Source organism: Arvicola amphibius, chromosome 15 (genome assembly GCF_903992535.2).
Source record: "Arvicola amphibius chromosome 15, mArvAmp1.2, whole genome shotgun sequence".
NCBI lineage: Eukaryota > Metazoa > Chordata > Mammalia > Rodentia > Cricetidae > Arvicola > Arvicola amphibius.
This window is the reverse complement of record NC_052061.1, coordinates 47,819,836-47,834,201: the sequence shown is the minus strand read 5'-3', so window position 1 is coordinate 47,834,201 and position 14,366 is coordinate 47,819,836. Positions and strand designations below refer to the sequence as shown.

At 51.3% G+C, this 14,366-nt stretch overlaps 2 protein-coding genes across 8 annotated transcripts in view; one reads left to right on the top strand and one right to left on the bottom strand.

Annotated features, from left to right (window-relative positions):
- Positions 1 to 3,243, bottom strand: part of LOC119801761 (BTG3 associated nuclear protein) — a 76,449-nt gene extending 73,206 nt beyond the window's left edge. For all 7 annotated transcript variants that reach the window (XM_038312363.2, XM_038312368.2, XM_038312364.2 and 4 more), the window contains exon 1: positions 3,147 to 3,243. The gene's annotated coding sequence lies outside the window, so the exon portion shown is untranslated. The remainder of the gene's footprint in view (positions 1 to 3,146) is intronic.
- Positions 3,244 to 7,522: 4,279 nt separating this feature from the next.
- Ca5a (carbonic anhydrase 5A) overlaps positions 7,523 to 14,366 on the top strand; it is a 28,401-nt gene continuing 21,557 nt past the window's right edge. The window contains exons 1-2 of the mRNA XM_038312451.2: positions 7,523 to 7,738; positions 12,620 to 12,817. Coding sequence (XP_038168379.1) covers positions 7,600 to 7,738; positions 12,620 to 12,817 — 337 coding nt within the window. The 5' untranslated portion in view covers positions 7,523 to 7,599. The remainder of the gene's footprint in view (positions 7,739 to 12,619; positions 12,818 to 14,366) is intronic.

Genomic DNA, 14,366 nt, shown 5'->3' with positions numbered 1-14,366 from the left:
TGGTGGCATTAGTAAAACCCCTGTTACAAACTCATTTAGTAATCTGTGCCTGGAGCTTCATTTCCCTACAAACCACCTCATGGAGCAAAGCTGTGTTTTTTCATCCCAAGTGTCAATGTGTACACACATGCTGTGACCACATGCAGATTCTGAGTCCCTCACCTGGAGAAGTACTGGTCAGAGTTCTAGTGAACATTCCTTCCCCCATATGCATCTAACATTTTCTTGTGAATATATTGCATTTCTAGCAGAGAACTGATGTGTCCTTAGTTTATCTCTTGGGTACTTGACAGCAGTCTCTACTGGCCACATTAGCCTCATCATTTGCTTTGGATGTGTAGTATCTGCTGGACTTCTTCCAGAGATAGTACTTTTTTTCCTGTCAAGACTTAGAAACACTGAAGGATACTTAAGGATGATGGAAATATCAGATTAGAGGAGATATGGCAACTAAACAGAGAATGGGGTTCTGAATTAGATCCTGTAACAAACAAATAAAACATGTCAGTGGAATACTAGAACTTGTGAAAGGTCTGTAACCTAGGTAACTTTGCTGGTAGAAACATTTCTGGCTTTCTGTGGACCTTTCCTTATATAAGCTATCAACACCAGGAGGAGAAATGAAAGGGAGGAGAAAGCTCACCTACAGTTTCACTAGAGTCTTAATCGCAGACTGAATCTGCAGGTGGGCCTAAAAGTGCCCATCAGCGTGTGGGTTGCTGTGGACTCTGCTCAAGACTCCAGCAGATGCAGCCCATCCCATTAAGCACAACTTGCAAGTCTGCCAGCCCAATGCATCGCCTTCCTATTCCTGTACTATGGGTACAGCAAATACTGCACTGCGCACTTCTGGGTCCGTGAACCATGGTTTGCTGAGCTGCTTACACTGACACAGCAAAAAAAAAAAAAAAAAAAAAAAAAAAAAAAGTGGCTACCCTGAGTGCTCACTACAGAACAAGACAAACGAAGCCTAAGCTCAGCGTCTGACCAGTCTCAGTCTCCTGTATCTTGGTGCCCTGCCAATATAGCAGAGCCAAAAGAACTATCCACTGACTGGAGGCAGCCACAGAGACCATGCTCTGGCACACAGCCATCATTAAGGCCAAAGGAAGGAAGGAGAGAAATGGTCGCTTTGGAATTCTTGTGCATAATCTCTACTTACCCCCACTGAAGTATTTTAACATAAAGAGTACAATAAACCCACAAGAAAACAGAACACAGCAAGACTTCGATTTCTGACAGAGGGTCTAATCTAAGTAAGAGAAACAGCGGGCCTGGGGCACATAGGAGTGAGGTTCTAGGCCTCACCAGTCTCCAAAGTCACCTCAGAGACAAGTAGAACATCTTTCCAGCAAAGGGAAACCCTTGCAGACAAAACAACCTAAATAAAAGGTGTCTGCAGCAAGTCTTCCAGGTCTTAAGGCAACAAGCTCACCAAGTCACCAGAGGGGAAAACCATTTTTAAAACCCTTTCCACAGGCCTATAGACCTCAGCCAGTTCCTCTTGCCTCAGGGCCTAAAGCTTAGGCAATAATTACCAATATTGGAAGAAGACCTGCCTTGCAAAGCAAGAAGCTGATATTTACCACCTAGCACCCCCCAGAGTGATACTAAACAGAACTCAGGTAAGAGAACTGAAGAGAGCCCTAGTATAGTCTACTCAGCCTAAGGGAAAATGTACTCAGGAAATAAACGACTGGACGAAAGGACAAATACACTCATAGACTACAATTCTGACTGTGGGTCTTTTTTTTTTTTTCAATGGTTTTTCTAGACAGGGTTTCTCTGTATAGTATAGTTCTGGCTGTCCTGGAACTTGCTCTGTAGACCAGGCTGTCCTTGAACTCAGAGATTCGCCTGCCTCGGCCTCCAGAGTGCTGGTGCGGGCCACCACCGCCCGGCCAAACACAGGATCTTGAGGATGACGTGGGAGCGTGACATGGATTTTTTTCCCAAGATAGGATCTCACTATGCAGCTCAGGTGGGCCTCAAACTCACAAAGATCCACCTTCCTCTGTCTCCTGCACCACTGCACCAAGCAAAATAGAAAGATTAAGGCTGAAAGATTAATTGAAGCTCTCTGCTGGAATGAGAAAAGGAATTAAAAAGACGAAAAGACTCAAGTAGTCTACCCAAAATGTGTGTCACACATGACAGGAATCCCTAAAAGAATAAAACCGTGGGAATAAATTCTCTATTAAATTCTCTAATGACTCGAGAATTTCCCAGGCTCAAGGACACACCTCCTGAGCACACCTGTGAACTGTAAGGATGTCCAAATGCCAAGAAGACCTTAAAATCGTCCGGGGAGGAAAGAGTTACCAGAAAGGAAGAACTTGGCAGAATCCCTGCGGACTGAAGAAAGGCAGGACTGAAACACTGTGTCCTGAGCTAACCAGGCGTGCAGGGAAGACATCAGGACCTACCTGAGCGGGCCTTAAGACTCGCTGACCCAGATCAGAAAAGGACAAAGCGGAGGTGGAGGAAGGCCGAAGATTTAACACTTTCCTCGAGAGGTTACAATGTCACCGGGAGCAGAAACACAAAGGCCACTACGAACAACAGGAAAAAGGCACAGCTGTGCGGGACAGGGACGTGACGCTAGGTGGGGAAAAGAGCTCCGGTATCAGCCCCGATGTAAACAGAGTGCAGAGCAGAGGCGGATGCGCCAACGAGGGCCAAGCCACCCTCCCGGGGCAGGGAGCCAAGAGCTACCGAGAGATGCGGCCGCTGGAGTCGGCAGGGCGGTGCGCAGGGCCCGGGAGCACCGCGCGCGGCTCTGCACGGACCGACTGAGGTGGCTGAGCGCGGGAGAGCGCGTCCGCGCGCCGAGGCCGCGACAGGGCCGCCGGGCGCGGGTCTGGGCGGCGCCGAGGCTCTGGAGCCGAACGCTCCCGGCGCCCCGCACGCCCAGCCCGGAGCCCGCAGCCCGGAGCCCGCAGCCCGGGCGGGTGGAGGCGCGGAGGCGGCGCACGGACATTCCGCGGCCCGCTGGCCTCCACCCGGCCAGGCGTGCGGCCTGCGGCCGTTGGCGACGGTTGGCGGCGGGGCGGGGCGGGGGCGGACGGAGATCTCGCTCTCGCTCTCGCTCTCGCCCCGCGGGAAGGGGGAGTGGAGGCGCGACCGGCTGCGGGAGCTGCAATTACCGTGTGGGCTGCGGAATTCTCGTGGTGTTTGTCGGGGAGATGCGATAATGGCGTCCGTCCTCGCGAGAGAAGCAGCCGCTCTGCGCAGGCGCGGCGAGCACCTCCCCGCGCCCTGCGCCCCGCCCTCAGCGCAGGCTCCCTAGGCTCGGGACTGGAGGGAGGAGCCAGGCGGACAAGGGGCGGCGCCTGCCCGGGGCGCCTCTAGCGCGCGCTTTCACTGAGGGACTCCGGCGAACATGCGCAGTTGTCCTCCCATGCGCCCAGAGTTGACTCCCAAGGCCCTTAATTCCCCTATCACGCCCGTGATTTTTGCTAAAGCGGTAAATTCTCCCGTGAGAAATCTGAGAAATGTACGTCCTTTCTGAGGGGGAGTGAATAGATGCTAATGCTGCCCGATGACTACAAATCCCAGGGTAGGCTTGTGTGACGCGATGCATTTTGGGACAGGTAGTCTCCGCGGTTATGATTTGCCTGCTGGGATTTGTAGTTCATCCGGATTCTGGCAGCCGCGTCCCTTCCCTGCCCTGAGGGCTGCTGGGACTTGTAGTGACAGCTGCTCAGATAGGCTGTGCGTCTTAAAACCGGTCCTACCTACTCGCGCTGAGGATCGGTCTCGGAAGTTCCGGGCTCGTTTAATGACGTTGTCGCAAAAATTATTCTACTCCCGTGAGGGCAAGCAGGTGGCACGGACATTGTCGCGGTTATAGAGATTATATGTGACATGCTTATGTATCCTTGAATAGGAGCTTCTGCGGCATTGATGTGCGCTTGCTCCCAGAAATGCCACTACTCGCTGTCTCTGCCCTTGGTTTCTCATTCATGTTCCTCTCCGGGCTCGCTCCTTCCGCATGTGCGCAGTGAGCAACCCTCCAAACCAGGATCCGGGAGCTATTTTCACTTAGAAAGAAAAACTTGACCTTAAGTTTCCTGCCCCCTTCCCCTGATGCCGATAATAAAGTCATGACTCAGTGTAGCCACTATTTGGGCGACCCTACTGAGTTAACACCCTTCTAGACCACTACGCTCTGTCCCGGTGCTGGTCCTGGGCTACTTTGCCTCACAAGTGTCTTGAAGACTTCGACCAGGAACTGTGCTGTTAAAAAGAGACTTGTCATTTACAGAGAAGAGAATGAAGTCCAAGGAGGCTGAGAAATTGCTGGAGGTGGCTGCTGGAGCCAGGAGGGCAGGCTTTGGGCGTCTTACCATTTTAAGTTGCCCCGCATCCGTGTAGAAAGGAAGTTGGCAGCCTAGACTACATAGCAAATTCCAGGACAGCCACATCTTGCCGCGGTGGTGGGGTGGGGGGTGGGAGTGGGGAACGTGTAGAAAAGTAGAAAAGTCTTCAGGGAGCAGGCTCCATCACCACGGACAGCGCCTCTGGGCAGTGAGTCTTGTCTTCCTTCTGGTGACCTTGGGGCCCCTGGGACTGCAGGAAGCAGCCTACTTGATGAAGGCCACCCTAGCACACAGGGAAGATATATCACATGGACACCTCACTGCCATATGTAGCCTCCTGCAACAACCTGTTTGCTCAAACTACCTCATGAAATTTGTTTGCACCCAATCTTAGCCAAAAGGTGAAGGAGCCACAGGAAAGCTGCAAGGCTCACACCCTGGACTCCAATAAATTCCTTAGCCTGTAGGGTTCTTTCCTTTTCTCCCACCCAACTATCCGACCTCCAGACACAGTGCATCCCCACGACCTATACAAAAGTCTCTTTACACGTGGTATCCAAATCATTTTGCAAAGTGGTCTCCAACATAAAGATCTGAAATTCCAGCTGACCCAGACTCCAGGGAAACAGTAGAGCAACTGGAGGGATTAACCACGGAGGAACCAAGAGGAGCTTGGGCAGAGACTCCTGAAGGAACTGCCTACCCCAATCAGCATAACTCTCTCTCTCTCTCTCTTTTTTTTTTTTTGTTTTGTTTTGTTTTTCGAGACAGGATTTCTCTGTAGTTTCTAGAGCCTGTCCTGGAACTAGCTCTGTAGACCAGGCTGGTCTCGAACTCACAGAGATCCGCCTGCCTCTGCCTCCCGAGTGCTGGGATTAAAGGCGTGCGCCACCACCGCCCGGCCCGGCCTCAGCATAACTCTTTAACTACGAGAATTCTGAGCACGAACGCCTGACTGCATGGAAAACATAAAGTAACGGTGACATCATTCACATTATGTTTGCCCGGGCATCCTCATTTCCTCCCTTTCACCCAAGCCTTTAGCTTTTCGCTCTTTTTCATCTCAAGACTTCAAATGCACCCAGCTGAACAATCGAGCTGATGAGTGGGCGGTGACAAGAGGGTGGAGTGGCAACAACTAGCCAGCAGTGACGGGGTGAAGAAGGAGCCACGTGCCATACAATTAGGTCACAATCAGAGATTAAGCTAATTAGAGCAAGAATGTGGAACCAAGGTCTTGAGTGTGTGAAACGCGCGCGCGCGTGTGTGTGTGTGTGTGTGTGTGTGTGTGTGTGTGTGTGCGCGCGCGCGCGTTCATGAGTATTTGTGGTACCTGTGCCCCTCAGCAGTCACCCATCTTGTTTCTTTAAGACCGGGTATATCAATGGGGCCTGGAGCTTTCAGGGTAGGCTTGCCTGACTGTCTGGTGAGCTCCAGTGGTCCACTTGTCTCTGCCTCCCCAGCTCGGGAATTACAAGCCCACCCACCATGCCTGGCTGTTATACCTGGGTTCTGGGGTTCAAGTTTAGCTCCTCATGATTGCAGGGCATGCGCTTTATCAACTGTGCCATTTCCCCAATCCTCTTTTTTTTTTTTTCGATGTCCTGGATTTTACATTGTTTGTTTATTCTATGTGTATGCTGAGGGGCTTGTCCGAGTACCATGGCACCTCGTGGAAATGAGAGAAGACAAGTTGGGAGTCAGTTCTCTCCTTCTACTGTCTGGGTCCCAGGGATCAAACTCAAGTGGTGAAACAGCTCCTTTTTTGAGACAAAGTTTTGTTCTGGAACTCAGGCTGTAGCCAGCTGAGAGGTTGAGTGATAGGCCTTTCTGTATGCCACAGGCATCTGCTGCGTTCCTTGTGTGTGTCCCAGACCTTCAACAGCAGCGTGGTAGCCACGTGTGCCTGAAGACCTACCGCTTGGCCACACTCCTAGCTGCACCTTCTTTTCAATTCAGTCTCCTCAGTGTTGATGTGGGATGGGCTCAAAATCCCTGGCATCCTGGCCCAGCCTCTTGCCAGCTAGGAGGCACTCCTGACCCAGGCCACTACCCCGAGCAGTTCCCCGCATCTGCAGAGAAGAGACAGAAATGCCACGGTGTAGAATTCGGCTTAAAATAAAAGGAATTTATTTGTGCCAGCAGGATGACTCACCTAGTAAAAATGGTTGACACCAAGCCTAATGCCCCCAGGACCTGCACAGTGGAAGGAGAGAACTGACTCCCACAAATTGTCCTCTGACCTCCACTTGTGTCTGGGTAAACATATGCATGAAATAAATAAGATGTAATTTAAAGTTTTATTCCATTTTGAAAATGAACATATTGATCATATAACTGAATGTAAATAAAATTAATAAAGGCAAAAATTAAAAACAATACAAAATAAAAAGCACAATTCTGTTCCTCTTCTCCTCTCTGTCTCTCTGTGTGTCTCCTTCCTCTCTCCTTCTCCCTCCCCTTCCTGGGCCTGCAGCCCACTCCCAATTCATCCCAATCATCCAGGTTTTGTAGCTCTGAGACCTGAAGTCTGTGATGTGAGACTTCCCCAGACTCTCCCACTCGAAGCTTAAAACAATAGTAACGATGACATTTCCTCCACACCTTCCCATCCCTGTGGGCCCCTTTAAGAAAGGCTGCTCCAAGCAGCATGGCCAGGGCCACCAAATACACTGTGTATGTGGACCCTTCATGCATGAAAGGGACACTGTTGGTGTTGGTGGCAAACCTCTGGGCAGAGTCCAGGGTCTCACCCACTACACGGCATCCTACTTCAGGAACTATATGTGGGTCAGATGGGGTCTATGCTGTGGGTCCAGGGCATCTCCAGCCACCTCCGCAATCAGATCACCCAGCAGAAGCCCCCCACTCAGACACTGTGGCTCCGCCCTCCTTAAGCTCTTGAACCTGCCCTCTTCTGTCCACTCATATGATAGTTCTGTGTCTGGGCTACATGTCCCCAGAACAGGGTCAAGACCATAGGGAACGGGGACTTCACCCTCGCCCATCCCTCACATCCTTCCTGGTGCTCTCAGGGAATCCATGTCAAGTTTAACTCTCTGGCAAGCTTGCCCAGCTGTTTATCAGTGACCTGAGTGGCCTGTTCCCAGCCAAGGCCACTGGTCCCCAGTCGTCCACTCCTGACTTGGGACAGGCAAGAGTTGAAATTTAACCACTAGGTTCAGAGGTTTCGATGAGTTCCTAAAAAAACAGAGGTGCACCCCACTCCACATTGGCCCTGATCAAACAAGAGTGGACGGTGGGGAACTGACACACTATGCTCAGAGCCACGAGGCTGGGGAGAGGCCCCCACAAGCCCTTAGCCATCCTCAGGCACATGGGGCCTCTCCGTGCCGTGAGGCCACAGCTCTGGTGCTTCCAACATTCCTGTGCAGAGAAATACGGCAGCTGTGCCCGTAAGTAGACCCTTAGGCTCTCCCAGGTGTGGTTTAATGTCAGCGCAGTCCTTAGGGTGGCTTTAAGAGGGAACATGGCCCAAAGCTGACTGGCTTCCATCCTGATTGGTACGGTGTCTCTGGTATCTGGTGGCCCTGAGTGAGGCACTTCACTCTGGTTCTAGGTAAAAGAGAAGGAGAGGCATGCTCCAAGCCTCCAGCTGGACCTAAGGCACTTCCTTGTAAAATGTGTGTCCTGACTCAACACTCTAGCTGCCTGGCCTAAAGACTTCGGGCTTCTGTGTTTGGAAGGGCCTGGCCCCAGCCCTAAGTGTAGTCAACAGGGAACTTTGAAGAGGTCACAGCTTTACTAAATGCCCTGCCTCCCTAAGCCTCAGTTTCCTCTTCCACAGGACAGGCAAGATGGATGCTGTCTCCAGCATCTGGCGAGAAGCCAGTGTGGAAAGCCTGGTGCACACAGCTCCTGCTGTTCTTTCCAGGGTACCCAGCACCATACAGCTCTGTCTGCAAGCCCCAAGGCAACCAAAGAAGCACCCAGGCCTCTAAGCCTGCTCCTGCCAAGCAGGAGCTCAGGCCTGGAAGGATGACGAAGAGCCTGGGTGATGAACGTCATCCCCCAGTGGTCCCAGCACAGTGTCCAGACTCTGGAGGCAGGAGATACTTAGACATGCAGGGAGTGAGAAATCCAAGCCGCCCTCCATAAACCAGCTATTGTGACCCATGTGTCACACTCCCACCCAGGAGGATCTAGGATGGTAACCCTGTCACCCCCTCTCCTTTTCTATCCTTTCAGGGACACAGGCATTCTTTAAGGGTCCCCAGGTGTGTAGTACCTTCTGAGACCCTGTTGGGGACAGAGAATCCAGCCCTGACCAGACTCTGTAAGGCCGGCCATATTGGAGAGGGCCCACGCACCTAGACTGCCACACAACCTGCACCAGGGCTGTGGCCTGGACTCTCTTTATAGTCTAGCACCTTCCAAGACCATGTGCAAGTAGAGAAGGATTACACATATCCACGGAGCAAGGAGGGTGGGAATGGCTGCCATCTCAGCTAAGGGTCTGTATCGTGACTCTCTTCCACTCCGTCTGTGAGGAAATGTTAACGGGAACATATTCTGAGTCTCCTGTGGATGATCACAACTGCTCTAATTCAAAGATGGCTGTAGTCATGTCACACCCAGAGGAACTTACACAGCTGTCACGGAAGGGTAATAGAAGTATTTACTACTCCAAGTTGTTAAAGTGCAAAACAAGGTCATTGTTTCTGGTCAGCAAGCCCAGGTCCTGTTCTACCCAGACACACACTGTGGGCAAGCAGCTTTTGTGGTGCTGGAAGCCTGGGCCCTGAGAGTCCAAAAGCCGGGAAGTAAGACTGGCAGAGCCAGAGGCTCACAGCTCCACCCTCTGAGAGCAGAGGGCCCAATGAGTCTTTATAAGGCAGAGTCTTCTGGCTTCAGGATCTCAGGCTCCAGGCTCCAGGCTCATGGCTCTGAGCTTTAACCCCAGCATTGGACAGCTGCTGCAGTCCTTGGCTCTAACAGCTGTGAGAAGCTGTAGGCAGCTGTTGCTAGTGTTACTATTCCAGAATGTGCCTAGGGCCGGGGATCTTCAACCTGTGGCACAAGTTAGTGATACAGCTGTCGTGCCTCCAGGGTCTGAAGTTTGGCCCTTAAGGTTTGACAGCTCCCTGGAAGTCATCTGGTGACAGCAGTTAGCAGCTTCTCATCTTCCATCTTCATAAGGTCCAATGTCACCACTGCTGTGCCCCCCACGCTGCCACTCTCTGGAACTCTTCAGCTGTCGTCTCAGTACTTCTGTGTATGATTGTATGCATGCGTACATATCAATATTGCTGCCCCAACAACTGCCTCTTCTGTCTCCTCTTCCTGTTACCTGCTCAGCCCAAAGACAAGGTCCTTGAGAGAAGCCTTCTCCACCCCACCCTACCCTACTCCACCCCTGGGATAAGGTTTCACTGTGTAGCCCTAACTGTCCTGATACTCACTCCATAGACCAGCCTGGCCTCTCACTCAGAGATCTGCCTGCTTTTCAAGAGATGGGATTAAAGGATTGTGCCACCATGGCCCTACCTGAGAAGCCTTTTTTTTTTTTTTCAATTGGACCTGATGTTGCAAAATGAGTAAACAGAGCAGAAAGAAGTCCCCCAGGTGACTCCAAAAAGAACCTAAGTAAATTAGTTATATTGTCAGAGGTGGGTGTGGTGAGGGTTTACACCAATCACAGGCCAACTCTGTATGCAAATGAAGGATGGATATGTACCAATCACGGGCCTCCTGCTGGGCCACCAAGGTCCTCCCTCTCTGGTCTGGGTGGGCATAGCTACAAGGGGCAACTGGAAATCACTGAGGTTGGTCTTGTAATCTCCAGTGCTGGGGAGGCAGAGACAAGGAGATACTTGAGGCTCAATGATGAGGTAACCTAGCACACTCAGTGAGTTCCAGATCAATGAGAGAACATGTCTAAAAATAGAAAAAGAAAAAATAAATAAAAAGATGGGAGGCACCTGAGAAATGACACCCAAGATTGTCCTCTATTCTCCACAATCATCCAGGCCTGTGAATCCCCCTCCACAAAGGTTTTATGACCCAGGAGAACTAATCATCAACCATTGTCATCTCCTGGCTGCGTATTCCTGGAAGTTTTTTGGTTTAATTTGGTTTGGTTGAGACAGGGTCTTGTCGTTAGGTATGGTGAAACTCTTAGGCTGGCCTGAAACTTTCTGTGTAGACCTGGCTGGCTTTAAATTTGGAGATCCACCTGTCTGCCTCCTGCATGCTGGGGTTAAAGGCACTTGGGCACGAACCTTTCAATAGGTTTTTCATACTCACAAGTTGGTGGGTCTTCCAGGGCTTGGTTCATCCAGGTGGGGTTGGGCCACATCCCAGCTGAGGGGTGAACTGCATCTGTTCAAGGTATTTCTCACACGCCCCCAACTCCCTCAGCCCTCCCCACTCTGCCAGCAGCCGCCTACGATGTAGTTTTCTCATGGAGAGCCCAATCATGCAGACATAAAGTCCCTGCTCAGTCAGAAGAGGCAGAGGCAGGCGGATCTCTGTGAACTCAAGGCCAGTCTGGTCTACATAGTGAGTTCCAGGACAGCCCAGGCTATGCAGAAAGATCCTGTATCAAAACAAAGCAAAATATAAATAAGCAAGTTAAAAAATAATGTCCCTGCTTACATCATATTCACTGATATCCCAAGCGGAAGCGAATTCCCAGAAGTCACACCCAGTGACAGTTGGGTAGGGGACTGTTTTGCTCGCGAGGGTGGAAGGGAAGGAGGAGTAGGTAGGTGTCCGTTGTTTGATCAGCAAACCTGGAGAAGGGAAACTCATGAAGCAGGGGGTCCTGTTGGGGCTTCACTCTTGTCGCTAGGTTGGTTCCCAGGGGCAGAGGCTGTGGCTGGACGTCAGCTCAGGCCACCTGCACCTGGGCCACACTTGCTCCATGGGAGCACTGCAGGCTTTGTTAAACTATTAAAAAGAGAAACCCTGTTTCATTTGCATTACTTCCCATCTGAAACCAAACCAGTTTACTCTGATAGTAATAATATATTTCTTTTTTGAGACAAAAGTCTCACGATGTTGTGGCTTTGACTTCGGCACAGTGACTGCACCTTAATCTACTGCTATTTCAGCCAGCGCTTGCAACTCCGCAGTTATGGGCCTGATTCTGTAGCAGCAGCCTGGCCTCAGGCCGTAGTCTGGCGGGGAATTCTGTTCCTGCAGGTACTGGCTCTGTTGCTGCCGCTAAAGGTAGCTTTAACTAAATCTTTATTGTTCTGTTTATAAATAAAACTCAAGATTCAAAGGCTGGGCTGAAAACCTGCTAATTTAGAGAGGTTGCAGAGCAACTAACTAACCTTCTCTCCTGGCTGGTGTCTCCCAAATAGCACGTCCTTCTGCTCTGCCAAAATAAATAAATAAAAAAATTTTTTAAAAGTCACTCCAAATCACTCCCCATACTTCCGGTGTGTCTCATCTCTTCCAGGCGCCCTCTGAGACTCAGTAATTACTTTCTGTCAACTAGTTGCTAACTTAGCCTCCTCACCCAAGGTTAATTTTATTTAATTAATGTAAATGCTAACTCGTGGTTCACAGTGTAATTGAATATCCCCCAACACTTTGTAGACCAGGCCGGCCTCAAACTCATAGAGATCTACCTGCCTCTGCCTCAAAGGGTTGGAATTAAGGTGAGGTCCAGCAGGCCGGAGCATGAGGCGCAAGCCTTATCTTGCTCTGAGAGGTGGTCGTATGAGGCTAATGTGAGTATTTGAGACTTATTTCATATTCAGGTGGCATCGACACTTTGAATGCACCAATGAGCAGCTCCCCCTCACGTTGCGGCAGATGTTCTGCTCAGTACAGATGTTTCCCTTTTGGTGATCTCATTTACACAGCCCAGCAAACGGATCCAAAAAATATCCACGCTTCTCACACCTTGAGTTTCTGAGTCAGGGAAGCCTGAGATGCAGGCTGGAAGAGAGCTCTGCTAGGGCCTTTGGACATGCCTGCATGTGGTTTCAATTGAGCCTTCTGCAGCTGTGTTAAACACCCACTGCCCAGTGGGAAAATCAAAGGCATGGTTTGTGACGTGTAAACTCTTGAGTCTCTCTTACCCCAGATGTAGTCGGGGTCCCTGCTGTTCCAAGGCCCTCTTAATAGAGCACAGGTTTCCAGGCTTGGGGACCCAGCTGGCCTCAAGCTCCCAGAGATCCCCTTGCCTCTGCCTCCTGAGTGCTGGAATAAAAGCCGTGGGTCCCCATGGTTCCCTACTGGGTCTTTTTCTCAGAGCTGGGTCCTGATGCTTCATGCCTGCCCTACTGACACCTCAGTGAAGGTATCCTCTCTGCCTCCAGGGCACCCCCTTTGGACTGGTCCTGTCTCCTCACTGGGAGGCACCCGGCAGTCTCCCATCAACATCCAATGGAGGGACAGTGTGTATGACCCAAAGTTGACACCGCTCAGGGTCTCCTATGATGCGACATCCTGCAGGTACCTCTGGAACACCGGTTACTTCTTCCAGGTGGAGTTTGATGATTCCTCTGAGGAGTCAGGTGAGCCTGGGCTGGGATTTAGGGGCTGGGGTCCAGGCAGTCAACCTTTGAACCTGAAATGTTCCCCTAGGTAGGAGCACCTGAATGCCTGGTCGCCCACTGATGCCTCTGTTCATTGAGGTATAGAACCACTGGGAGATGGGGCCTTTCTGGAGGAAATGGGTCACCAGAGCAAGTGTTAGGGCCAAATATTATCCCTGGATCCTTCCCTTTCCTCTCCTTACTCGTGTGTGTGTGTGTGTGTGTGTGTGTGTGTGTGTGTATGTGTGTGTGTGTGTATGTGTGCAGGTGTGCATGCGTATGCATGCGTGTACCTACAGAGGTCAGAGGTCAACCCCAGGTGTCATCCTCAGGAGCCGTCCACCTTGATTTTTGAGACACAGGGTCTCTCTCTGGCCCGAGACTCACCCAATAGCATACGTGGGCTGACCAGTGAGCCCCAGCTCTGTCTGTCGTCACCTCTCTAGCTCTGGGGTCACATACGCAAGCACCGTTACTTGCTGTTTATGTGGCTTCTGGGGATTAGGTCCCCATGCTTGTGTAACTGAGTCATCTCCCCAGCCCCTGGCTCCTTTCTCCGGTTTCTGCTCCTACCATCATGGAGCTGCTCTGCCCTCCTTCCCCGACACAATTTCCCCTCTGGAAACTGAGAGCCGGCGTAAACCTGGAGCAAATCTTAAGTTGCTTCTGGGAGGTGCTGAGTCTCAGGGATCTACAAGTAACTAACACAGTGGCCATTCTTCTCTTCCATGACGTCACAGACTCAGCAAAGAAGGGGAACCTGGGCGGGGCTGGGAGGTGGTGCTCACCTAAGAGGGAGAAAGCATGTTGTAAGCAGTCACCTGAGTCTTGATGCCTCGGGAGGACAAAACCAGAAACAGAGTAGGGTCCCTTCCCATGCCAGGGCTGAGGAAAAAGCAAACTAGTTAAGGCTGGTGAGGGTTGGGAACTGGCCTTCTGGGGCTGGCAGGGGCAGAAGAGCCATATTCTGCAGACTTGCAGCTCTCCTTGGTGTGACCATTACACGCTGCACCTTCATGTTCCAGGGAGCAGCATCTCTAAGGGTGGAGTCGGGAGAGCATTCCCAGTCACTCTGAGGGCCTGTCCTGGCACTACTGCCTGCCACTGTTCCCGTCCTCTCAGTCTCAGACCCCTGATTTCACCCCACCCCCACCTCCACATAATCCCACCCCTGCAGTGGCTGAGACCGGCCTCACCTCTTGACTTTGATCTCTTGATCTTCCTGCTTCCACCTCCCCAGTGCTATAGTTCTGAGCCTTTCTTCTCGGGTCCCAGTGAGCTGTTTGTTGTGTTAGTTCAAACCTCTTTTGGTTGCTCACTGCCGTAAGCAAAGCAGAGGGAACTTAGATGGCTCCAATTCAGAGAAGTCTAACAGGGTCCAGAGTGACAAATGACTCCCTGGATGGATTTCCTGGAGGTAACAAAATGAACGGCCTCCGTTCAGCGCCAGCTTCCAATCAATCGGCTGGAGAAGAGGACTGTGTCAAATTCTGGCCACTGCCCAGTGTCCCACTGCTGGTCACCAAGC